At 46.1% G+C, this 27,350-nt stretch overlaps 1 protein-coding gene across 9 annotated transcripts in view; it reads right to left on the bottom strand.

Moving 5' to 3' along the window:
* The window catches only part of PARD3 (par-3 family cell polarity regulator), a 696,077-nt gene that overhangs the window by 218,632 nt on the left and 450,095 nt on the right, over nucleotides 1–27,350 (bottom strand). For 7 of the 9 annotated variants that reach the window (XM_066386075.1, XM_066386074.1, XM_066386078.1 and 4 more), the window contains one exon: nucleotides 22,434–22,665. In XM_066386075.1, coding sequence (XP_066242172.1) covers nucleotides 22,434–22,665 — 232 coding nt within the window. Of the gene's footprint in view, nucleotides 1–16,442; nucleotides 16,561–22,433; nucleotides 22,666–27,350 lie in introns of those variants that run through there. The other 2 variants (XM_066386081.1, XM_066386083.1) reach the window with 1 other exon arrangement.

Here is a 27,350-nt window from a genome sequence, read left to right as displayed (position 1 = left end):
AAATAAAAAACTTTTGGCCTGACCAGGCAGTGGCGCAGTGGATGGAGCGTCAGACTGGGATGCAGAGGACCCAGGTTCAAGACCCTGAGGTCGCCAACTTGAGCGCGGGCTCATCTGGTTTGAGCAAAGCTCGCCAGCTTGGACCCAAGGTCGCTGGTTCGAGCAAGGGGTTACTTGGTCTGCTGAAGGCCCACGGTCAAGGCATATATGAGAAAGCAATCAATGAACAACTAAGGTGTCGCAATGCGCAACGAAAAACTAATGATTGATGCTTCTCATCTCTCTGTTCCTGTCTGTCTGTCCCTGTCTATCCCTCTATCTGTCTCAGAAAAAGAAAAAAATTGAAAAAGAAAACAAGGAATCCAAGACAGAACCCAATTCCTGAGTCAAAATCCCAGTTCTGCCTCTCACTAGCTGGATGGCATGATGACAGCCATATGATTCAATACTGGGACAGCTCAACACCTGCAAGCCTCAATTTCTCTTTGATAAAATATAGCCACCGTCATGGGTTTATTTTGAGAATTACATGATTATACATTTACTAGGTGTTAGCGCATACAGGCATTTGATAAATAGTAACTACTTTATTGTCATTGTTCTTAATTTATGATTCATAAAAATTGATAAGATGTCTGGGAAAGACCCTTATAAAGGAAGCTGAGTACCCTAGAAGTTGCCACTGCTCACTCATGCTTAAGACTTCTGACAGGTTGACTAAATCATGACTTGAAAGTGAGGACAATAATACATGTCAAGACACCCATGATCATAGCAGCATTATTCACAATAGCCAAAAGGTGGAAGTGAGCGTGGTGTCCGCTACTATAATGTATCCACACAGTGGAATATCATCCAGCCTTAAAGAGAGAGGAAATCCTGACAGTGCATCGTGGGTGAGCGTGGTGTCCGCTACTATAATGTATCCACACAGTGGAATATCATCCAGCCTTAAAGAGATAGGAAGTTCTGACAGTGCATCGTGGGTGAGCTTGGTGTCCGTTACTATAATGTATCCACACAGTGGAATATCATCCAGCCTTAAAGAGATAGGAAACCCTGACAGTGCATCGTGGGTGAACTTGGAGGACATTATGCTAAGTGGTATCACCCAAGGACAAAAAAACAGGTAATTACTGTCTATTCCACCTATAGGAAGTATTGACAGGACTCCCATTCAGAGAGACAGAATGTAGAAAGGAGTAAAAGAGGGGGCCAAGGTTAGTATTTAAAGGGCACAGAGTGTTTATTTTGCAAAATAAAGAGAGTCCTAGAGATGGATGGTGGTGGCTGCAAAGGAAAGAGGAAAGAAACCCTCCTAGCCAGAGACAGCAGTGTGGGGATTCCCAGAGGGGCAGGGGCCTGGGGGGGTAGAAGAGGGTAAAGGGGATAAATGGTGATGGAAGGAGGCTTGACTTTGGGTGGTGAACACATAGTCCAAAATACAGATGATGTATTCTAGAATTGTGCATCTAAAACTCGTATAATTTTATTAAGCAGTGTCACCTCAATAAAGGACAGTTGACTCAAAGGCAGCAGTGACATGGGTGGGGCTCTGGAGCCACCATATAGGCCTCGGAACTGCCCATCCTCAAATTTCTTCTAAATCAGAGAAAAACAAGCGCTGTCATGTTTACAGCACAGTTGCTTGGGTCTGCGTTACAAGTAAACAGTTCTCACAGATGAAACCACAGAGATGAAAAGGCAAGAATACGTGTCACTGTTGGAGTCCTGGACCAAGAACCAGAGAGCATGTTACTTGCGACATCTTTGTGAAGGGTCCTGTCACATCCATACATCCCAGGTTCAGCCCTCTGGTTCCCAGCAAGGAACTTGCTCCTCAGGATGTTTCCCCTCGTGATGCATGGTGGCCAGCAGAGGGCAGGAGGGAGCCCACAGCCTTCTGAGTGTGGGAGCAGCAGCACTGAGACACCTGAAACAGCCACCCAGGGACCCCCCACCAGCCAGCAGGGCCATTCCCACTGAGAAAGACCTCCCTGGGGAGACAAGCAGAAAACCCCATTCCATGACTCAGAAATGACGTCCGTTCTTCTCCATTGTTTCTGACACCACTGGAGAGCTCTCCCACTTGGTGATAGGAGACATGTCACTCATTTTCTTCCTTCTGGCTGTTCACAAGGGGTCCTCTCCATTCGAAGGCAATGCCCTGTGTGTTACAGGACAGAAGAGGACACGTCCCAGAGGAAAGGTGCTCCCCCGCAGCTGACAAGATGAACTGGAAACAGTATGAAATTTCTGCTTTCCTGGAGAGTGTGACTCTCATTTGACAAGAAAAACCCCATTTACAGGAGACTGGCAGAACGCAATAGACAGGGGTCGAATCCGAGTCCAGCAAAGAACCGACAGTAATGATAATGAGACCCACATGGATAAACCGTATTTGAATATGGGGCCTTCCCAAACAAGAGCTCCAAAAGAAAACGGTTTTTATACGTTTTTCCTATTTTTGCAAATTGAAAGCACAGAGCTAACATCTTAGTAATAACCTATTAAAGTCAGGGATGATAATCTGAATCAGACCAAACAATTACCAACCAGTGATCTTCTCCACTTTCTTTCTTAAATCACTTTGTCTATAATATTTTATTATTGAAAATATAGTAGAAACCCAAACAGTGTCACAGCAGGAAATACATGTAATTCCATACTTCCCTGGGAAACACATTTCCAGAAAGAAATCCAGTTGAAATGCTTTTGAATGTGACAATGACCACACAGTGCATAATGCATAAAGTGATTCATACTTAAAGTGCATGCAAAAATAACAAAAGGACATTTAGAAATTGTATCTGCAGGCAGAGCCCAGCTAGGAACCCTCCTGAAAGGAAGCCAAACCCTTGGGCGTGCTGAGCATGCCGCTCCCATGGGCTGGGCAAAGCATCAACAGCTTGGACGTACCCAACGATTTATACCCCTTGCACAGAACATGAAGGACAACATTGTGGCCGTAGAAAAGAAGAACATCTGTAAATCCCAGTTTCTTCTTCTTCTCCTTTGATTTTGTAAAGCCACGGGAATGCAAACACCCACGAACCTGGGGAATGCGGCCCGGGGACATCACGGTCTGAAAACGCATGCACGTGGAGAGCAAGGACTCCTGACCTATGCTATGATGGTTCAATACCACAATATGTTTTTTATAAAAAAAATAGGTTTTCAAAAAAAAAAGGTAATTCTAAACCTGGCCCTTTGATGAAACAAGGTACAGTATTTAGCTGACCTAAGTACTTCGCTTGCTTTATAAACATGAGCGAGCACTGAAAGTAGGTAGTAGCGTAACTGAAGATGTCATCAGGGTCCACACCCACTCTGGCCAACACCACAGCTATCCCACATGGAGACAAAAGAGATACAGACAGTGGGTGAATTGTAAATTCTCTCACCCATGAAGGTAAGAAGTAATCGCATGTCAATAAAAAAGAATCATTAAATTTATTTTCCCTCCATGTTATATTTTGGTAGCAATTTACTTAAAAAAAAATGAATCCTCATACCCTAATTTCTACAAGCCTTGGTAGAAATCTATAATTGGGATGGTGTCACTAAAATGCCATTTCTATTGCTCAAAAATATGGAAATCTGGCATAGGTTTTTGTGTTTATGTAGGGAGTGTTGGGGGTGGGAGAGCTTTGCTTCTTTTTTTATTTTTATTTATTTATTTTTTTTTGTATTTTTCTGAAGTTGGAAACGGGGAGGCAGTCAGACAGACTCCCGCATGCGCCCGACCGGGATCCACCCATCATGCCCACCAGGGGGCAATGCTCTGCCCATCTGGGGCGTTGCTCTGTTGCAACCAGGGCCATTCTAGTGCCTGAAGCAGAGGCCATGGAGCCATCCTCAGCGCCCGGACCAACTTTGCTCCAGTGGAGCCTTGGCTTTAGGAGGGGAAGAGAGAGACAGAGAGGAAGGAGAGGGGAGGGGTGGAGAAGCAGATGGGCGCTTCTTCTGTGTGCCCTGGCCGAGAATCAAACCCAGGACTCCTGCACACCAGGCTGACGCTCTACCACTGAGCCAACTGGCCAGGGCTGAGCTTTGCTTCCTAACATAGAAATTAATAGCCCTGGTCAGGGCTATTAATAGCACATTGGTTGGAGCATCAACCTGAAGTGCAGAGGTTGCCGGTTCAATTCCCCAGTCAGGGCAAATACAGGAGCAGCTTGATGTTCCTGTCTCTCTCTCTCTTGCTTGCTCTCCCTCTTGGAAATCAATAAGTAAAAACTTTTTTAAAAATAGAAATTAAAATATGCTATCCTTAGCTTGGAGCACACATCAGCTTCAGGATGTGGTGTGCACGGCCACACAGACACACTGCAGTACAGCACGTAACAGTGGGTAACCATGCATAGTAGGTCCAGGGACATCCGTTACGTTAGTAATCCCCATGTGGCTGAGACCAGGGACACCTTCCGATCTCTCAGCAGGAATGCTGCTGGCCACATCTTCAAATGAACAAAAACAGAGTCTAGCCTTGGTGTCAATGACCGTGTCCTTCTAGCTTTCCTCCTCTCTCTGCAGAGGCAGATCATTGACACCTCCTCTCCTCCTACCAGCCCAGTCCACACCCCACTGTGAGCCGCCCCAGTGTCTGAAGATGCCTCAGAACTCTGGCTTTGCCTGGATCCTTTGGCCTGCCCACATGATCCCAACACCCGTCCACAACACTGCCATGGACTCATGTCTCAGCTTTCTGGGCCAAGCCCTCCCTGTCTTCAACCACCAGTCGCCTCCATGGGGGTGGACCACAGATAAGGAAAAGTCAGACTCCACACGAGGTTTCCTCCAACACAACCTCTCGTTCCTGCTCCCTAGTCAGTGCGTGACCACTCACCGCATGACCAGGCTTGGACCGTGGGGATCCCTTCCCACTGTTCCTTCTCTCTTGTGTTCTTATTCTTATTCTGATTCTCTCTTTCAGTAAGAGGAGGGGAGATAGTGAAGCAGACTCCCACATGCTACCTGACCGGGATTCACCAAGCAATCCCATCTTGGGCCAATGTTTGAGTACCAAGCTATATTTAGTACCTGAGGCTGATGTGCTCCAACAGGAGCTATCCTTAGGGCCTGGGGCCACTCACTGTGGGAGGGAAAGTAGGAAAGATGGGGGAGGGGGAGGGGAGAAAAGCAATTAGTCATTTCTTCTGTGTGTCCTTACCAAGAATCGAATCTGGGATGTCCATACCTGGGATGTCCATACTTTAGACCAGTGGTGGTCAACCTGGTCTCTACCGCCCACTAGTGGGCGTTCCAGCTTTCATGGTGGGCGGTAGCAGAGCAACCAAAGTATAAATAAAAAGATAGATTTAACTATAGTAAGTTGTTTTATAAAGATTTATTCTGCCAAACTTAGTGAAAATCCGACATAAAGTTCTTGGTAATTATTATTATATGCTTTAACTTACTGTAACTCTGCTTTATAAATTTTATAAAGTAAAGTTACTTCCCTATTTTATAAATCACCATTACTGTGGAACCAGTCGGCAGTTAGAAAATTTTACTACTAACATAGATACAAAAGTGGGCGGTAGGTATAAAAAGGTTGACTACCCCTGCGTTAGACCAATGCTCTATCCACTAAGTCACTGGCCAGGGCCCTCTGATGTGTTTTTACATCTAATCCCATAACAAACTACCCTAGATTCCTCCTGAGAAACAGAGATGGCACCTCTGTCTCCATGGCCACCACCATTTCTGGCCATGGTTTCTACAGCAGCTACCTGACAGCTGACAGCATCCTGGCATGCAACCCAGTGCAGCTCTTTAGTTCAACCTACACCTACACACAGTAGTTACAGTAACCTTCTAATTTGCTACGCAGTGTGAACTTTATCAAGCCATTCTCCCCCCTGCCCCCCCCCCGTCCCAACCTTTGCAAACCTGGAAGATGTCTACCACCTGAACAATATTTTTCACCTTGTATGTTGCAACCCATTAAAAGATGTAAAATTGATTTTATAGCGATATATTTTAATTTTATTTATTCATTTTAGAGAGGAGAGAGAAAGGAAGAGAGAGACAGAGAGGGAGAGAGAGAGGAGAGAGAGACAGAGAGAGAAGGGGGAAGGAGCTGGAAGCATCAACTCCCATATGTGCCTTGACCAGGCAAGCCCAGGGTTTCGAACCGGTGACCTCAGCATTTCCAGGTCGACGCTTTATCCACTGCGCCACCACAGGTCAGGCTATAGCAATATTTTTTTAAATGATTTACAGAATAAGAATAGTAATGTGAATGGCTAACGTTTATGTTGTGCATTCTGTATACCAGGAGGGGCTCTAAAGTGCTTTGTGGACACGGACCCTCTGGAGCTTCCAAGCAGCCCGGTGAAGCATTACTATTCATTCTGTACAATGAAGAAAAGTAAAACACAAATGTGTTTGTAAACTCATGCACACACGAGGTCAGAGAGTGTGCAGCTAGGATTGGGCCCAGGCGATCTCGCTTCAGAGTCCAGGCCCTCCAAGGCTGCCTCTTAGCTACCTCCCTCTGAGCGTGTCGGAGAGTGAAGGCAGCCATCATTCTACGCAGTGTTTAGTCATGTACACATGTGTACATGGGTTTGCAAGGCAGCCCTGTTTTCTTACTGCAGGTCCTATCAAAAAGAGTTTGAAGCCCACTGGTGCAAACACGCCTTTCCCCCAGAGCCTGCTTCCCACTGAGAGCTCAGAACATCTTTTAGATCAGTTTCAACATCTGCATCTGGAGGGAGGCGGCCTTTTCCCGGCAGGACGAGGCCCACCGGTGCTCCTTTCGACAAGCACTGACCACTGCTGGCTGAGCTAACCCCACCACCAGCGTCCTCTCACCCGGCGCGAGGCCTGCTCACAGCAGGCTTCTGGCAAACATTTGCAGAAAATAGGAACTGGCAGTTTTACCTTATAATTACTAAGGAATCATATACATTCCACAACCGGACTAGAAAAAACTCCACCTGCTCATTGTTAGAAACGAGTCTCGCCAGGTGATTTGTGGTGTAACACACACGAACCATACGCCCACTGTGCTGGTCTCTGAGTCCTATCAAACAGCAGCAGGCAAGGGGACAGAGCAGGGCTGCATGGGGTGAGGGATGAAGCTGTTCTCCGGAGAGGTGGCCAGGGACCCAGCCTACACCCACCCCACATGGGTTTCTGGCCGCTCCCACCATGGCCCTCGGGGGGGGCCACTGCCCCTCAGCCCCACTGCACAGGCAGGAGATATCTCCAGCTCCAGACCCACAGCTCACACCTGCCAATTGGCAAAGGAGCGGTGAATGTCACCTTTGACAGGGTACTGACCATTAAGTGCTGATATGTGACTGCCCGTCGGAGGCTCGCTGCTCATTTATATTCACCTGAACATGGAGATACAGCCAACCCTGTCCCCAGTGCGTCTGAGACAACGCATATGTGCAGCAGTATCCCGTGAGGATGGCCACACGGACGCCCCCACCACGCTCTAAACAACACCAGGGACGGGCTGTCGCAGTGCTCTTGAGAGAAGCCACGGGAGGCCCTCCTCCTGCAAGCGTGCCTGTTTACAGTTGGTCTCAAGTTCACCACCTTACAACTGTTTCGGAATCAGCTGCACCAAGGTAAATTAAGTAGACGCTAGAACTAAAAGATGTTTCTAGCACCACAGTCTAAATGGAGTTAAAATTAAAAAGGAAAAAAGATGCCTGAAATGCTAGGAATTCCAAAGTAAACTACCTTGAGACACTACTCCTCATGACTAAAATCAGTTATAAACCCGGAAATCACCACAAGGTTATTTCCCTACAGGCAGCAGTGGACGCTCACTGAAGCAAGGTCTGTGGGTCCGACAGACACAGGAGCGGGCGCTGGAGGGGCAGGCACCTCCCAAGCCTGGACAGCCTCCCTGGGGCGGGGCCCCGATGGAGTCCAGCCTCGGAAACCCCTGCAGGACCAGGCAGGCTGGCTGACTGGGCGGCCCTGACAGGGCTCCAGGGAGAGGTGACACGGAAGTGGCAGAGAAGGTTAGCTGAGGAAGCACAGACCTGCGACATGTCCTGAGGAAAAGAGGAGTGGTTGCACAATGATAGGAATCAGGGGAGAAGAAACAGCAGTGGTGGGCAGAGCAGGGGCATGAAAAGGGGTGGGAAGGGAAGGGAGTGGGCTGTCACAGCAGGCAAGGGGTCTGGGCACGGCTGGGACCAGCCAGCCCCCGGGAACAGAGAAGGAGGAAGGCGAGGCTTGTCTGTGTCCTTCTCCATCAGTGTCCCTGATTCGGCACCGGCAGTCCCAGTCTGTGCTGGAGCAGCTGGCAGTTTTTGTTTCTACTCATTAATATTTTTTAAATTGCTCTTTTTTTTTTGAGAGAGAGAGAGACAGACAGGAAGGGAGAGAGATCAGAAGCAGCAACTTTAGTTGTTCATTGACTGCTTCTCACCTGTGCCTTGACCAGCAACCTTCAGATAGTGTTGATGACCCTTTGCTCTAGGTGATGAGCCTGTGCTCAGACTGGTGACCTCAGGGTTTCAAACCTGAGACCTCAGCGTTCTGGGTCGGCACTCTGTCCACTGTGCCGCCACCGGTCAGGTGGTAGTTTTAAAATTAACAGTAAAATCCCTGAGTCCTTAAGAATAATTTTGGGGAAAGACCCAAGACACATAAAATGACAGAAATCAAGTAGGACAGAAACATAAATACAAAGTCAGGTTCAAAAGACACTAATGTCCGCATTCCCCTGCTCGCCACAGGGGTCTAGTCTATGAGTGTGCACGGCCAGGCTCCTCACGTGCCTCACACGGCAGCTGTCTTGCCTCCTACACGGCTGTGGAGGCAGCAGAGCACAGTGGAGGAGGCTATGAAGGCGGGGCTGTCCCAGCGGAGGGGCGGGGCCAGGTCTGAGGGGGGGCCAGTATCTGATCCCCAAAGGGGTTCCGTGTGCTCTGCCGCACGCCGCGCAAAGCCTGTGAGGGCTTTGTGACTAGCTCACCTCTCTGAACTTTGTACTTTGTTTCTTCAGCCATAATGGAACTAAAGAACATCCACCTCTGGGTTATTCTATGGACTAAGTGGGTTACCAAAAATCCACCATGTGGCAGACTGTCCAGAGTGCCACAGGCAGCGAACGCTAACCACTGGTCACAGTACTGGTGGAAGTGACTCCAGGAGGGATGCTTCTCTCCTTAGGGAAGACATGGTAACCAGAGACCACCCCTCACAATCAGAAAAGGGAACTCGAGCCGTCAGGGGCAACCTGGAGGGGCGAAATAGAGACACCTTTGTACAGAAAATGGGGACATTCTGCAGTGAGAGTGTGCCAGTTCAGTTCACTTCACAGTCTCTGCTTCTTTGTGTGGACAGAGAATGTCAAGTTATTCCTTTATTTTTCTCTTTTAAAAAACCAGAACTATTAAATAACCAAAGAGACGAGAAAAATAACATTTACAGAGGAAATATAAGTGACAACGTAAATAAACACCATAGATATTACAGAAGGAGAAACTAAGGCAGTGAAGCGGTCCCCATGGCCCAGGAGGATTCAAGGCCCCAGGTGCTCAGCAGGGTCCACCAGAGCTGATGGGAAGAATGAGAAAGAGGCGCAGGCCCATCCTTAGGCGAGGCTGTGTGCGAGCCCCCAGGGTACAGCCTGCAGGGCAGCAGGGGTCTGACCAGCTTGTTCCCAGGGCAGCAGCAGCTCAGAAAGCTGTGAAGGGTCAAGCCCAGACTTCTTTTAGGAACAGAACCTCACACTGTCTCACAGAGGCTGACGTTTGATGCTTACGGAGGCACAGACCCCTCGATTATACAACTCCCAGCCTAAAGGGGGAAAACTGCCCAAAATGAATTTAATTTGGAAATATATATATATCACAAATCAGCTGTATTAGAAAATAATTAAGTCATGTATGGCTCCCGAGAGCCAAAAGAGCGTTAATGTCAACAACGAAGAGCGTGCAGTAAGCCCAGGAGCAGGCCAGCCCTGCGGGAACTGCTGTCTCCATGTCACAGCTGGCTCGGCAGGTGACATTGTCTCTCAAGGATGGGAACCACACGGGCACAAGCTGCTCTGGTGGGACAACTCGTCATCATTTATAAAATTACACCAGGTAGAAACCCCTCACATCCGCACCACCCCTTACTCTAGACCAGTGGTTCTCAAAGTGTGCGCCAGGGTGCACGGGTGCTCCCTAGAAGATTTCCAGGTGCACCCTGTGGTATTCCAGAGAAATATGTGCCCATTGGGGACCAAAAAACCAACAAGGTTTTTGGAGTTTAGATTTTTGGGGGACAGAGGTGTGGGGAATTGGCTGTAAGCTGATAGTCTGCCCAACCTCCCACCTCACTTGCCTGATTCGGTTGCAAAAGGCTGTTAAGCTGCCTGACCAGGTGGTGGCGCAGTGGATAGAGCACTGGACTGGGATGCGGAGGACCCAGGTTCGAGACCCCAAGGTCCTACCTTGAGCACGGGCTCATCTGGTTTGAGCAAAGCTTACCAGCTTGGACCCAATGTCGCTGGCTTGAGCAAGGGGTCACTGGGTCTGCTGAAGGCCCGTGGTCAGGGCACATGTGAGAAAGCAATCAATGAACAACTAAGGTGTCGCAACGAAAAACTGATGATTGATGCTTCTCATCTCTCTCCGTTCCTGTCTGTCTGTCCCTATCTATTCCTCTCTCTGACTCTGACTCTTTCTGTCTCTGTTAAAAAAAAAAAAAAAAAAAAAAAAAAAGGCTGTCAAGCTGTGGTTTTGGATTGTTTACACTACCACCTCATGTTCCCCGGAAAGACTGGAGGCAAGTTTCTTCTATCCTTTGTTTGGTGTAAAGTTAAGATGATATGTATGGTGGGGGTTTTCTGCACTCAACATAATTAAGAGTAAAAAGAGAGGAATTCTCCAATGTATTGATGAGGAAATGAGAGTTTGCCTTTCAAATATATGCTCAAACATTGAAGAAATCACTAGGACACATTAGGCCCATGTTTCTCATAAACACAAGAATGAAAAAACTTAACACATTCCTGCAGAGACCTGCCAAATTTACTAAATCTTACATACTAAGAATGTATCTATATATATAAAAAGATGACTTTTTTGTTGTTTATTTTTTAACCCCTTTTTTACAAATTCTAAAAAGCATAACTCAAAAAATGTAAAATAAAAATGTTTTTTTAATGTCAGAATAAATTTAATTTGGTCGTATTTATTTTATTTAATTACCATAAAAGCATGCTTGGACTTTATATTTTTTCTTTAATATTTGACTTAATTATTATAACATATTTCCCAGAAATTTGTATATAGTGTGCCTACAATTATTTGTAGAATTTTAAATGCACCCCGACTTCAAAAAGTTTGAGACCACTGCTCTATACACTTAGCTCACTATGGATAGTCAATCTCGAGACAGGGCACCAGGGCAGCGGGTTAACAGAACCTGCAAGGAATTCTGGTATGGAAGCCGAAATGTGACAGGGGAGTGAAGTGTGCTCAGTCTGTTGTCCTGTGGGCCAGGAGAGCTCGATGCCACAGGCCAGCTCTGAGAGGGGTTAGCAGGTACGACAGGGCCTCTCCACCTGTAACAGTCACAGACCAGCCAGGGCTGTTCAACCGCAGATTCTGGTGTCAGTAGGGCTGGGGTGGGGCTTGTGAAGCTTCCTCTCTGATAGGCTCCCAGTCCTGCCTGTTCCTGGTCTAAAGACCATACCTTCAGGGCTAAGGGCACAGACATCTTCCTGAGAATCATATTCCTAAGGGCCACGGGGACTGGAGTCTTTTAACACTGGTGTTCTTGGGTCATTGGCCGAGAGCTGCTCTGAAGAGGTGTGATCCCCGTGCACTTCTGGAAATACCGCACAGAGAAGCAGGGCTTCCTCCCAGGTGCCAGAGAAGCCTTGGGCACAAGAGGCAGAATGCGGCTGCTGGAAGTCGGGGCACGCACTGAAGGAATGCAGGCAGCTCGGCACCTGTTCCTGCGCTGGGCACTGACTGTGTGGTGGGCGGTCTACTCATGATGTAGCGGTGGGTGGGAAGGGTTAACAAGCCCTGTGGGTCTGGATTATTCACCCACATTGGTGGGACACAGCTTCTGTTTGGCGATGAGGTGAGGAATGCACAGGAGGAAAAGAATGCCAAAAGTGGGGTGGGCAGGATCACAGGGCGAGGGGCAAGGTCTGATGTTGAAGTGACCCGCAAAAGGTAGACATTTGAGTCCAGATGGTACAGGCACGAGAGAGGACCCATAGTTATCTGAGAGATTACTCTGCAGAGTGGTGTGAGCAGGGACGGAGGCTCCGGGGACCCAAAGGGTTCAGGGAAGATGAGGCCAGGGCAGCTGGAGAGAAGTCAGCAAAGAAAAGACTAGAAGGAATGAGGTCAGCATGGCTGGGGACTGTCCTGTAGGGTCCAGCACGTGATGCTAAGAATGTCAGCTCTTTCTCCGAGTGACTGAGAAGGCTATGGGGGAGCTGAAGAGGGAGGACAGAGATGTGACGTCCAGCTGCCATGTTGGGTGCGTGCCATGTGAAGAATGCAGGCGGGCAGGGCAGATATGGGCTTCGTCACTGGACCACAGTGGCAGTAGAGGGGGCCCGGGAAGTGCTAGGATTAGAGAGGTGTTTTGGGACCAGATCCACTGGGCTCTGGCTTTTGAACATTAATAAATTAAATATGGGGTACAAGGGAAAAAATAGGAGTGAAGGATTATTCCAAGGTTTTGGACCTAACCAACAAAAAGCACATATATTATTCTCTGAGAAAGAAAAGACGGAGAGGAAGGATTCTGGGCCAAACATCTGGGACTGAGCCAGGAGCAGGTTAAGCTCCAGATGCCTAGTTGGCATCTGAGCAACTCTGTCAAGATGATGGTCTGATCAGCAATTCTAGAGTTCACAGTGGATTCCCAAGCAGGAGACATGAAGCTGGGAGTCATCAGCTCATGCGCTGTATGTAGAGCCCAAGGAACTATCTCCTGAGAATATAAAAATCCTGTTTTACTGAACAGAAAGAAAGAGAATGGGAGCAAGGGCTGAGTGCTGAGGCATTCCAATACCAGGAGAACAGAGCTTGCCATGGGATTGGTAGAGGAGACAGAGTCAGAACGGGCAGAGAGGAAGGGGCGTGGCCAGAGTGACCTGAAAGCACAGCCGGAATCCACATGTCAACTGCACCTGCAGTCCAGGGGCAGGTGAGAATAGACAGGGAGGATGGTAAAGGAGCCACGGGTGACCTACAGGGGCAGATTGGGTGGAGCTAGGACAGGAGGAGGTTCCATGGAGAGAGTCGAAGAGAGAACAGGAAGTGAAGACAGCAAGTGAACGTCTCCAAATGTTGGATCAGACGTGTAGGAGAGAAGATGGGCAGCAGTGGAAAGGGCAGTGAGGGGATGAGAAAAGTTTCTCTAAGATAGAGGAATTCACAGCCTAGTGCAGGACAAAGTGAGAATGGCCAGGTAGAGGTCATGGATGACATGGGAGAGAGGAGAGAGCACTGTGGACAGGCTCAAGTCCTGGAATAGGCCAGAGAGGGTCAGGACAGCTTTGGGGGTATGGCCTTAGAGTAAAGCAGTGATTTTCAACAGTCAGGACACAAGAATTTTTAAAGCAGGAAGTACCTAAGTATTCAGTCAGGGGCACTGACCTCTCTCCCTTAGACTTGCCAAACAAAAAGATGTCAGCAGCCAATACAACAATAGCTGTCTGGTGTGAATGAATCAAAATTATACCTATTTGGGGTTTTTTTGTTGTTGTTTGTTTGTTTTTTGTCAAATTGGCAAAAAATATATGTTTGGGTGTGCTGCAGAATTTAGTAATTAGTTTACATGTGCCATGAGATGACAAAGGTTGAAAACCGTTGGTGTTGAGCATGGGTGGCTCATCCATCCTAAAATGAAATGTTCAGTGGAAAGGTAACAAGAACCTTGGTTATTTTGCTCTGATATGAAATTTAATCCAGTTTTAGTCTTCTGTTTCTAAACTGACTATTATTAAACACAGGTCAAGTGAAAAACCATCCTATATTCAATTATTAAAGAGGTCACTACCTCAATGAATTCTTTCAAAAGACTATTTGGAAGGATCAAAGAATCATCTTTAAATATTCTGTGGCTTGATAAAATTCATTTATAAGTGATATGAACTTGCTTCATTCTCTTTCATGTAAAAGATGTAGGGCCTCTAATAGGAATAAATAAAAACCATCAGCTATACTATTTCCAATATACATTGTGGTAAACATCATTCGCTGAGCCCATAGCTTCTAGCACGTTTCAGTGGTGAAATAGCGTTTATTTAACCCTGTATTATTACAGAGTGAATGGTCTCTAGCCTTCAATTTTCACTCTCATTACAGGGAGAAAAGAAAAAAAAAGATTCCATTTTCTACCTAGCCTCGAATTGAAATTGACTTATGTATTTCAGAACTGTCAAAAAATTCTTTGACACAAACGGTCTGCTCTGCAAGGACTCTAAGGGAAGTGTCATCCTTGCCACCTGCACTCTTTCTCCCCGCCGCCAGTCTGTGGAAAACAGTGTTAAGTAAGCATGGGAAGGGTGTTGGAAAGACCCGCCTGCCGTGTTCTGGCCGCCCTCGGCTTCCTTACAGTCAGCCTCAGCACCGTAGCTGTCAGAGGCTCTCTGCTTAAAACCACTAACCAGGAGGCAAAGATCCTCGAAGAGCATGGCCTCAGCTGCCCTAGAACTGGCCTTGGCTAGCAGGTCCACTGGACACGGTTTCCTGTGTTCAAAACAGGAACCTCCGTTTCCATTCAAGTTAAGAGGCAATCAGTCAATCCTTGGGATTTACAAATTCGGAATTACTCCAGTCAGTGCACTTATAGACAACAGGTGTGTCCTGTCCAGGTGACAATCAAGTAAACGAATAAAATTAGGCAAGACCGCACCCTCTTAAGTTCTCCCTTTTCCAGGACACTGTATGGCTTCCACATCTCCTCTGGATAATTTTAACCACGTTCCCTAAGCCCCTGGCAGGTTGCTCAAGATGCCATTTGATTTTATACTAATGTGATACTGGTCACATGACCAGTGCACAAGCCCTGTGTCAGAAACTGTACCAGCCCCAATACTTCTGACACAAACAGATAAGCCTGTTTAGGGTGCGTCCTTCCTGTAACAGAGGGCTTTGGCTTGACGGCATGGGGGCCGCAGTTGGTTATCAAGCCAAAACCATGTCAGCAGAGGGAGTCCTTCTCATGGCTCGTGACCTGATCCTACAAGACCCTCTTTATTTTACGTGGATTTCTTGTGCATCACCCAATTTGTGTCCAAGTGGCCGGCAACCTGGACATTTTCAGAAAACACAGATAGCTACATGCAGTCTGTGTGTGAAATCCTGAGGGGCCATGACAAACAAAGACTTCTTCCAGGCAGAGAGCTTCATTCTAAAGGAAGGGCGCTGGGATTTGCCTAGACCAGCATTCGGGACTGTGATCAGAACCCCTCACTGGGAAGTCTCTCTCCAGAAATGTCTTTATGAAACTGTGTGCCCTCACTCGCTGAGGTCTCAGCAAACCTCAGGATCACTGGACAGACCAGCTTTTCTTTTTAACACTGGAAACACTTACTGGTTCAGCCATCCCCCACTCACAGATATTTATTTTCCTAAGCCCTCACTTTCTGTTTAAACTCTGTAACCCACAAAGGCACTTTCCCTTGCCCAACACTCACTCTCAAACAAGCCGCTTGGTCGTCCACCGATGGGTGGCTGTCCTAACGGACACACCTCCTTGCCTTTGGACTGTTCACCCACCACCTGCCTGTCTCCCTAGCCACTGAGACACACAATGAAATCAAATGGGTACGTTCCACAATCTTAAAAGCCTTGCTATAACATCGCTTGGTGTATGCTGAGAATTTCTGAATATGCCAGCAGTGTGGGCTCTGGTTTTCCAAAATAAAAAGTGGCTAGCCCAGGCCTGTTGGCTCAGGGGTAGAGCATTGGCCTGGCATGTGCAAGTCCCGGGTTCAATTCCCAGACAGAACACAAAGGAGAGGCACTCATCTGCTTCTCCACCCCTCCCCCTTTCACTTCTCTCTCTCTCTCTCTTTCTCTCTCTCTCTTCCCCTCATACAGCCATGGCTCCATTGGAGCGAGTGGGCCCCAGGTATTGAGGATGGCTCTGTGGTCTCTGCCTCAGGCACTAAGAAGAGCTTGGTTGCTGAGCTATGAGCAATGCCCCAGATGAGCAGAGCATCGCCCCCTAGTGGGTTTGCCAGGTGGATCTTGGTCAGGACACATGCAGGAGTCTGTCTCTGCCTCCCACCTCCCCCATAAAATAAAATAAAATAAAATAAAATAGGCTAATAAAAAAATTTAAAAGAAAACCTCTGCTTTTTCATGTAGTACTTTAAACACCCCAAAGCTTGAAATCAAGATCAGAAAGTTCAAATTGATTAATACTGAAATTACTAAACTGTCAAAAAACTGCTGATGTCGTAAACAAAAGTTGTCAACAGCCACTAAGGATTCATTAAAAGTAAATTTATTGTTTGTTTTTTTCTGAAACAACTGTGCAACCTGTGCTTCTCAAGCCATTTTTGAATCTGGTTTGCTGTTCATCTTCTCGGGCTTCAGTTTGGCAAGGCTGAACGAGAGACACGGTACAGACACACAGTTAGTACGGACGGGAAAGCGGAGGAGCCACAGAGCATGCACCTGCTCTTCTCTCAACAGCCCACACACGGTGGTCCACCCACATGGTGTGTTTTGACATCTGATTGTGGGCACTGCATGTTCCAACTGAGTCTGTCCTAAAAAGGGAAAGACAGTAGTCTATCTGGTATCATCAACTCAGCCAGGTTTCAAACTAAATTATCTTATTTCCTTGTAGAGAACTGAATTAAAACAATGTTGCAGGGAATGTGGTCATCCTCTGAAATGTAACTGGAGGATTCCGGTTTAATAAAGGCAGTGTTGTAACATTACTTTTGCCTTAATTTCCACTGTGGTCAGCTCTCAGCTCTCACATCTGGATACCAGCGCAGGTCAACCTGAGAGCACAGTAAGGTCAGCGTGAAGAACCTTCTGTCTTAGATGCATACAATTCCAGGGCATTCAAATGATAATACTTCTGATTGTTTTTTTCAGGGAAGGCCATATCAGATTGCGCTTACTCCAGGTCTGAAACAAAGGGGGACTACATAATTTTAAATGCTTACTATCTTGTTGATTATTTCAAGTTGGAGATGGGAATGAAGGCAGAAACATGGTGCTCAATAATGCTGCTGTTTTCATTTAAAAATGAACTTGTTTAAAATATTACACAATAGATCTCTCTTCTAAAACACAGACTTACTTCCCTCTTTGGTGACAATTTCGTACAATGGCAGAAATCTTGGAAACATTGTATGGTAATAGGTTTGAACAGCCAAGCATCTGAGAATTAAGCATAGACAGAATAAACCTTCCAGCCTGTCCCCGCCCTGCACTTGGAACTCAGAATGATTCTGTGAGCAAGTTGTGTTTAGCTGTCCAGCCAGCACATGCAGCTTTCTGAGATGTGAAGCCACTTTGATTAAGGCAATCAGAACTCCTGACATGCATCAGGAGACGCTGTGTGCACAGGAGAAATTCACACCAAAAGGCCACACTTTCCATTTGCTATTTGATCCCCTACAGATTTAAAACACCCATTAAGGCAACTTTGCACTTTATACACTCTATAATTTGTACACAGAAGAGGGACTCACATGATATAACATTCTTCCCTATAGTTGTTTATCAATACTTAAATCATTTTTATGATACCGTTCACAGTCACTGCTGTACCAGTGAATTAAATACCTGCTCAATGTGCTACGTTTTCCCTCCTGTAGGGTTCTAAAAATATGGTCCATCTATCTGACTCTCATCAAACTTAACCAAAAACCACAGACACCCTAGAGATAGAAATAAAGTGTGTGGTTTTGTGGAGTTTTTTTGGAAGGGATGCAGGGAGAGAACATCCTCTGAGCTAATCTTTGAAGGAAAACACTTCATTACCTTCTCCAGCAACTAAAGAGAAAAACCTCCTATGCTATACTCCCGACATCTAATGTCCCTTACTCTTAAACCTACTCTTTGTTATCTGAAACAAAATCACAATACACACTTGTGCACAAACACACACGCTCACACATCCCTGCTCTGCAGTTCAAGCCAATACCAGGCAAGCCACACCTGAGTCTCCCCTCAAACTGCCAGGGAACGCATATGCGCATATACATTCTTATTCAGCTCTTTAAAAACAGCACTGCTGAGAAAATCCCATCCCATCTAAATGAACAGAGAGAAAGAGACTAATTCTAAAATCTTACTATATATTCCCTATGTCATTAAAATAAACAAAGAAAGAAAAGAATGAACCTGAGAGTCTGTTCATCTCAAATCATCATATCCAGCAAGTATGGAAGGCAGTTTCCCCTGTCCTGAGAAACCTAACAGTGCTGTGGGAGACTTCTCATCCTAAGGAGCTGCAGTAATGGAAGACAGTAAGGACTGACAGCCAAGAGTAAAACAAAAAGCTGATTTTATGCTTAATAAGTTACTCTCAACTCATCTCTGAGAAGTAGTATTGGGTAAGTTTCAACCATTTCCCAAAGGGATGAGTACCAGTCTGCAGGTAGGAAGAAGACAGCCATGACCAAGAGAAGTGGGCAAGACAGAAGAAGTCTGCTTAACACATCATTACCTTCTCCACATGGTGCTGAGGGGAAGGCAAACTTGCTGCCCCGAAATATACCCCCCCCCCCTTTTAAAGAGAGAGACAGGAAGGGAGGTAGAGAGAGATGAGAAGCATCAACTCATAGTTGCAGCACTTTAGTTGTTCACTGACTGCTTCTCATACCTGCCTTGGTGGTGATGGGGGGGTACGGCTCAAGTCAGTGATCTTGGGCTTCAAGCCAGCGACCTTTGGGCTCAAGCCACTGACCTTGGGATCATGTCATATCAACGATCTTGTGCTCAAGCCGGCAACCCCATGCTTAAGCGTGCAAGCCTGTGCTCAAGCCAGCAACTTCAGGGTTTTAAACCGGGGACCTCAGTGTCCTGGGTCCACTGTGTCATTGCAGGTTCAGGCCAAAATATGCTCTTTTCTTTAAAGATATTATTTTAAGCTGGTTATTTATTTATTCACTTATTTTAGATTTTACTTATTCATTTTTAGAGAGAGAGAAAGAGAAAAAGAGAAGGTGAAAGAGTAGGAAGCATCAACTCCCATATGTGCCTTGACTGGGCAAGTCCAGGGTTTTAAACCAGCAACCTTAGCGTTCCAGGTCGACGCTTTATCCACTGCGCCAGCACAGGTCAAGTGAAGTTGGTTATTTTTAGGGAATGAAAGGCTCCGGAAAAACCTTTGATCTTCCCCCCAACTGCCTAACAGCATTTATATAGAGAACCTGCTCTAGGAAGGGAGCAACCATCACAGAGAACTATATTTTAATATGAACTAGTTAGTGTGAGAGACAGGGAGGAACCCAGCAAGGCCCATTTGGTCGAAGTCCTCTCTGTGTTCTACTGTTAAAGACGTCAGGTTCCATGTTCTTAGGGAACCCCCATATGTGTCTATGGAAGCAGACAATACAGTGAAAAGTAATCAAATAACTAGGAAGTATTTTATAGAACTTTTTTTTTTTTTAATTTTTAGCGAGAGGAGGGGAAGCAGAGACAGACTCCTGCATGCTACCCGACCCAGCAAGCCCACTAGAGGGTGATGCTCTGCCCATCTGGGGCCCTTGCTCAGCTACAACCAGAGACAGTTTTTAGTGCCTGAGGCAGAGGCAATGGAGCCCATCCTCAGCACCTGAGGCCAACTTGCTCTAATCAAGACACAGCTGCAGGAGGGGAAGAGAAGAGGGAGAGAGAGAGGAGAGAGGGAGAAAGAGAAGCAAGAGGGGGAGGAGTGGAGAAGCAGATGGTCACTTCTCCCGTGTGTCCTGAACAGGAATTGAACCTGGGACATCCACATGCCAGGCTGACGATCTACCACTGAGCCAGCCAGCCAGGGCCTACAGAACTTAATTTTTAGTAACCATTGTATTTAACAACTGGTTGGCCAATCTCTAAAAATTGTACAACTGGTTTCACAAGCAAATGTGGGCTGGCTCTAACGAACCACGGGTATGTCACGTACCCAGAGAAGTACAGACCTCTCTGATGTTAACAGCCATTCTTAGTACTGAAGGAATATAAACTCAGTTTTTAGAAAAACTCTTCAGCCCCGACACCTAAACGCAGAAGTTGATTTTCAGGACTAAGCAGGCCTTCAAAGTTATAAATGGGTCCACTTCTTTATCACAGGACTGGTTATAGAGATCAGCTATACTGTTTGATCTAGGAAAAAACATCCAGTGTATTTCACAGAGCTTTTAGCAAAAAGGGGTTTGGCTGTGTGGTCCTTCAGGGTCCCTTGGAAGTTATATACATTTTCCCATGGCCCCTACACTCTCCTCTCCTCTTTGTGGAAGAAAAACTCTACCACAGGGCCTCTGATTCTGGAGTTACAAGTTACAAAAAAAATAAAGTTATAATTAAAATGACTTATAATTTACAAAATAATTGATAAGACAAACAGAAGTTTGCTCCTTATCTATTGTAGTCCAGGAGAACAAAGCACTGTGTCTATCAGGTAAATGCTAACTCAGGGGTCGGGAACCTTTTTGTCTGAGAGAGCCATGAATGCCACATATTTTAAAATGTAATTCCCTGAGAGCCATACAACAACTATGTATGTTACGCATTATCCAATAAAAATTTGGTGTTGTCCCGGAGGACAGCTGTGATTGGCTCCAGCCACCTGCAACCATGAACATGAGCGGTAGGAAATGAATGGATTGTAATACATGAGAATGTTTTATATTTTTAACGTTATTTTTTTTTTATTAAATATTTGTCTGCAAGCCAGCTGCAGCCATCAAAAAAGCCACATCTGGCTCGTGAGCCATAGGTTCCCGACCCCTGTGCTAACTGATCAAAGGAAACAAACAAGCCATTAGCTTCCAATAAGACTTCAGGAGAAACCCTGGCAATGAGACTGGGCTCCCATGGGTTCTGTCCATTTTGGGGGAGGTTTGCTTCACTTGCATAGTCTCTAATTTAAAGAACTTAGCAGTACAGATTCCTCATGTTTAACGTAGAGGCAACCACCTTCTTCCCGTGTGTCTGTGGGTGCCTGCTTGTGAGCTGTCGGTCTGCACACAGGGAACGAAAGCCCCCTAGCTGACACAGGCACTGAGATAAGGGAACAATTAGAGCCTTTCACCCCAGTGTTCAAGAAACATGAAATATCATGAAAAAATAAAAGATGAACTAGCTGAAATGCATGCAGGAGGGTCCGTCCATAAACAAGAAAAACTTACGTACAACTAGGAAAATCCCAATGTTTTGAAGCCCTAGAGATGGAAGTACAACTGTATTTCAGTGAAAGCTGACTAGCTGATAGGCCAAGTAGTGTGTTATCTCCCTCTATGCACTGGACTTAGCCAGACACCTACAGGACACACCTGTCGTGTTGTGCAGCCTGTATGCTGGGCCCTGCGTCCTCAACTTGGTGGCTTGATATATCTATAACTCCTGGAGTTACTGAGGTCAACCTCAGGATCATCAATTTAAAAAAAAAAACAAAAAACATTCTATGGAAATAAAAACATATTCTGATGTTCAATTTAAAAAAGTTAAAAGGAAGAGATTCGTAATGTAGAATGACTATTTTTTGAAGAGTCAAGTGACTTTGTTGTATGTACTCAAATGTAAACCATCATCATGATATGTTTAAGGGCTTAATTTATGGAACAATTCAGTAATCTTTATATTGTACATTAAATAGCTGAACATTATAAATCAACTTAAATGAACATTTATGGAAGAGCTGCAGTGTAACTTCTGAACAACTTATCACCTTTACTGTGCAGCAGAAATCTGCACAGAATGATATGCTAAGTAATCCTAGAATATAATTTAGGGACACAAAAACTGCTGTCAGAAAACAGCCAGAGACTCCATTTAACAAAATTGCTAAAGGTTGAAGTCACATATATTAAATTAATCCCTATTTGTATGATGTTTTTATTAGAAATGCTTTTAATGAACCTCTAATGCCACCGCTAACTTGAGCTCTACTTTAAATTTAAATAATAAACCACTGTTCACACTCACAAAGGAACAAACACTGCTTCAAGAGCCCTTTGTCCCCGTGGGTCTGTGACTGAAACGCCCAGCTAACAGACAGACTCGTCCACCTTCTGCTCACCAGTCACTGCGACGGTTGGCAAGGTGTCAACTCTAAGACTGCTAAAGGAGTTCCACGTACTGGAAGTAGAATCCTTAAGAAGGCAAACATGAAGAAACTAAGACTGGACACTAGAAAACAATTCAGGTTACCCTCAAAGATAATGTTTCCAAAGTCTGTGCTTTCAGTATTTCTTATTAATCATGTATATATAGGCTGAGAAATTATCTGGTTTGGGTTGGTGAAAGACTTACCTGAACATGTCGCCCAGACCCTTCAGCATTCCCTTCTTGGCTTTCATCTTATCCTTTTCCTTCTCTCTGTCTTTTTTCTTCTCCTTTCCAGTTTTCTCCTTCCTCCTGTTAGCCTTATCTCCTTTCTCTCGGTTCCCATTCATGTGTCTCTCCAGAGAATGTGAAGGCTGGTCACTGGCTGTGGACACAGACTCTCTCCCTGACCTTGAGCTTTCCTCTGTGTCTTCTTCCACTTGGAAGAAAAAAACAAGAAAAAACAAAAACAGATAAGGAATACAGTGAGCCATGAAAACAAAGATAAGGAAGCTAGGCCCTGTCCGGTTAGCTCAGTCAGTTAAGAGCATCATCCCAAAACAAGAAGGTTGTGCATTCAATCTCTGGTCAGGGCTCACATGGGAACAATGAATAGACATCTGAATGGAATGTCAAATGAATGCTTCTCTTCTCCCTCCCTCTCTCTGTCTCTAAAATAAATAAAGACAGTAAAATATTAAGCCCTGACTGGATAGCTTAGCTGGTTGGAGCCTCGTCCTGGAACGCAGAGGTTGCCAGTTTGATTCCCTAGTCAGGGTGCATGCAGGAGCAGCTCCATGTTCCTGTCTCTCTCTAAATTAATTAATTAAGAATAAAAATAAGTAATGAAGCTAAATTGTATGTGAGGATCTTCTTTCCTCACATTTTCTACTGTATGGTCCTGCCGCCGCCATGGGTTGCAGGTGCCGTTCAATCCTGTGTGGCATTAAAAAGGACTCCATGACGTAAATGATCATTATGCACATGTTTGTGCTTAGGGGCAGAGCACATGCCAACAGACAGAAGCATCTTCCCAGTCGGGAGCTGGTTCCCCCAGGGTGACACCCTACTTGTCACAGAGCATATACTGCTGCAGGAACTGGCTGGCCCTCATTGAGGCACAGACCCATAGGGTCCTGTTTACTGTCTCTGCAAAATGAAAAGGAAACACGCAGCCCCTCCCTGTGTGCTTCCCCTCCCCACTGGGTGCAGTGAAGTGGATCTACTCTGGCCCCTCATTAAGGTCTTAACCTATGCCATCCTCTCATTATAACAACAATGTCACCGCAGGCTCCCCAATTTGTCCTCTGATGATTTCTGCACCCCGAAAACTGAATCTTCCCAGCCTCTGAGTTGCTAAATAAGGGCAACATCACAAGGAGATGGTTCTATGTGTTCTAACCCTACATAAGTTTGCACAGCACTATACACGCTGGCAGGTAAACAGAGGTGGGCAGAGCCATGAAAATGTGTGATTCGATAACTCCATACTCCTCCGAATGCTGTGGATAAAAGCTCTGAGTAATAATAACAAGATTCCATCTTTGGAACCAATATTTCATGAAGATATGACCCAATACCCCAAACTGTTTGCATTTGAACAAATGACAAGTAACTAGAGTGGGTTTCCACTATCAAAAAAAGACTCAGAATTTATATATTAAGTGGGAAGCAATAGATGCAAATATATGTATTTTTTTAATTTTTCCATTGTTTTCAGAGAGAGAGAGAGAGAGAGGAAGGGAGGGAGAGAGAGAGAAGCATCAACTTGTTGCCTAACTAAGTTATTGCATTTTGTTCTGAGCTCACTGACTGCCTCTTGTAGGTACCCTGATCAGGGATTGAACCCACAACCTCAGCACACCAGGATGATGCTCCATCCACTGAACCACCTGGCCAGGACATAGATGCACATATTAACAACCAGTCTCATAACATATTTTCTGAGATTAATTGCCTGAAAGTTGGGGCTATGAGTTATCCCTTGCATTCTGAGGCCATTTTTATTTTTCTATATCAACAAATAAAGTAAGAATCAATATTTTTTAAGGTTCTTCTAGTGTAGAACCAAATAAAACGGTTAGGCCTCTTCCTAAACTTTTACAAAGAGCAGAAGTCGAATCACTGTTGCCTCACTACCAGCAAGGGACACTCAGGTTGGCAATACACTCTATCAAGAGTATAAGAAGACATTAAAACAAGGCCCTGGCCGGTTGGCTCAGTGGTAGAGCGTCGGCCTGGTGTGCAGAAGTTCCGGGTTCGGTTCCCGGCCAGGGCACACAGGAGAAGCGCCCATCTGCTTCTCCACCCCTCCCCCTCTCCTTCCTCTCTGTCTCTCTCTTCCCCTCCCGCAGCGAGGCTCCACTGGAGCAAAGATGGCCCGGGCGCTGGGGATGGCTCCTCGGCCTCTGCCCCAGGCACTAGAGTGGCTCTGGTAGCAACAGAGCGACGCCCCAGAGGGGCAGAGCATCGCCCCCTGGTGGGCAAAGTGTCGCCCCCTGGTGGGCAAAGTGTCGCCCCCTGGTGGGCGTGCCAGGTGGATCCCGGTCAGGCGCATGCAGGAGTCTGTCTGACTGTCTCTCCCCGTTTCCGGCTTCAGAAAAATACAGAAAAAAAAAAAAAAAAAAAAAAAGAGTATAAGAAGAAGACATTAAAACAAACTCAGTATCTAAATGTTTGTTCCTAAACCCTCACACATGTGAGAAGAGATTATAAAATGATGACATGACTACAACCAGGTAAGCTTTTTTTTTTATTACTAGCTATCTACTATAATACTAAAAAGAAAAAGGAAGAAGAGGTATAAAATTCTTTTTTTTCCAGAGAGAGAAGGGGGGAGGGGCAGAAAGCATCAACTCCCATATGTGTCTTGACCAGGCAAGCCCAGGGTTTTAAACAGTGATCTCAGTGTTCTAGCTCGATGCTTTATCCATTGCACCACAACAGGTCTAGAATTCTTTTGGCTGACACATCTGGTGAAAGACAAGCCAACCTATTTCCCATTCTAGCCAGTCATACCATACCCTAGGTCCAGCCAAAGAGTAAAAACACCAAGTCTAAAAATCTAGGCCAGGAACTCTGTAGGTTCTATAGACCAACTTCTTCCATTAAATGCTGAGTAAACAGAAAATTTGAAAATTCTCAGACTGGAAATGTTTCTACTATTATACAGTTGTTCTTTAGCAAGACCTTCTGGTTTGGATTGCTAGATTCAATGCTTCATACAGCGTGGATGTCAGTCATCCATCATCCAGTCACTACGCAGTCTGCCCACAAGATAACCACAGCAGCCAGAAATACGTTTCAGAAACTTATTGTCAACCCTGCATGGTCACTGAACACTGTGACTTGTGGCTCACACTGATGGAATCACTCCAGAAGCAAGGTCACGGGACCGTGGCTCTAGGATGGGCTAGTGACCATAGAAATGACTTCTGAAAAGTGGACTTCCATTGGCAACAAGCTATCTCATTGTGAGCCACTCTCCTCTTCCAAGGAACATGGTAGGTGTTTTTTGTTTGTTTTTTTAACTTGCTTCTTTTCCTCTTGGTTAGTTAATATATAAATAGGAATTGTACAGGTTAGAGGAAGCCAGTGACAACTGCCAGATGGCCATTGCTAGTGACAATCTGCAGCCTTACAGATAAATGCTTCGTTAAAGTTGTAAGATTTTCCCTTGGCCAGTTGGCTCAGTGGTAGAGCATCAGCCTGGCTTGTGGAAGTCCCAGGTTCGATTCCCAGCCAGGGCACACATGAGAAGCATCCATCTGCTTCTCCACCCATCCCCCTGTCCTTTTTCTCTATCTCTCTCTTCCCCTCCCACAGCCAAGGCTCCATGGGAGCAAAGCTGGCCTGGGCACTGAGGATGGCTCCATGGCCTCCACCTCAGTGCTAGAACTGCACTGACTGCAGCGGAGCAAAGCCCCAGAGAGGCCGAGCATCTCTCCCTCGTGGGCATGACAAGTTGATCCTGGTCGGGCACATGCGGGATTCTGTCTGCCTCCCCTCCTCCTGCTTCTCACTTTGGAAAAATATAAATAAATAAATAAATAAATAAATAAATAAATAAATAAATAAAAAGGCTGTAAGGTTTTGTGATCTGCAGAGACCAGGGGTGGACCACCCTGACCTGCTGGCCCAATGGCTTGCTAATTATGTGAAGCCTTTTCAAATGACAGCCCCCCCCCCCAAGGACAAAGAAGGTAAATATAGCATTAGTAGAGCTGCAGCAACCTGTCAGGACTCCTGACATGGCTGCGCCTGCTTACCACTGCCTCAACCCTTTGAAAATAGGTGTGGCCTCAACTTTGAGAGTTTACCAAATCACCATATAAAACAATTCTCAACAGCGGTAGAGTGTCGGTCTGGCATGTGGAAGCCCCGGGTTCGATTCCTGGCCAGGGCACACAGAAGAAGAGCCCATCTGCTTCTCCACCCTTCCCCCTCTCCTTTCTCTCTGTCTTTCTCTTCCCCTTCCGCAGCCAAGGCTCCATTGGAGCAAAGTTGGCCTGGGCTCTGAGGATGGCTCTGTGGCCTCTGCCTCACTCTGCCTCAGGCCCTAGCATAGCTCTGGCTGCAATGGAACAATGCCCCAGATGGGCAGAGCATCACCCCCTGGTGGGCAGGCTGGGTGGATCCCAGTCGGGCGCATGCAGGAGTCTGTCTGCCTCCCTGCTTCTCACTTCAGAAAAAATACAAAAACAAACAAAAACAATTCTCAAAAGCTCTTAGGAGCTATGAACCTAGGTCTCTCAGTACACTAAAGTTAAATAGATGGATGCTAGTGGATTTTCTAAAATTCCCAATGTGCAAAACTTCTTCCACTATAATTCCACAGCTCTTTTTTTGTTTTTATGTTTTTTTGCATTTCTCTGAAGCCGGACACGGGGAGGCAGTCAGACAGACTCCCACATGCGCCCGACCGGGATCCACGCCCACCAGGGGGCGATGCTCTGCCCATCCGGGGCATCGCTCTGTCACGACCAGAGCCACTCTAGCGTCTGGGGCAGAGGCCAAGGAACCATCCCCAGCGCCCAGGCCAATTTTGCTCCAATGGAGCCTCAGCTGCGGGAGGGGAAGAGAGAGACAGAGAGGAAGGAGAGGGGGAGGAGTGGAGAAGCAGAT

The sequence above is a fragment of the Saccopteryx leptura genome, chromosome 5 (genome assembly GCF_036850995.1).
Source record: "Saccopteryx leptura isolate mSacLep1 chromosome 5, mSacLep1_pri_phased_curated, whole genome shotgun sequence".
NCBI classification, from domain to species: domain Eukaryota; kingdom Metazoa; phylum Chordata; class Mammalia; order Chiroptera; family Emballonuridae; genus Saccopteryx; species Saccopteryx leptura.
Note: the sequence above shows the minus strand (reverse complement) of the source record. Positions and strands in the feature narration are given on the sequence as shown.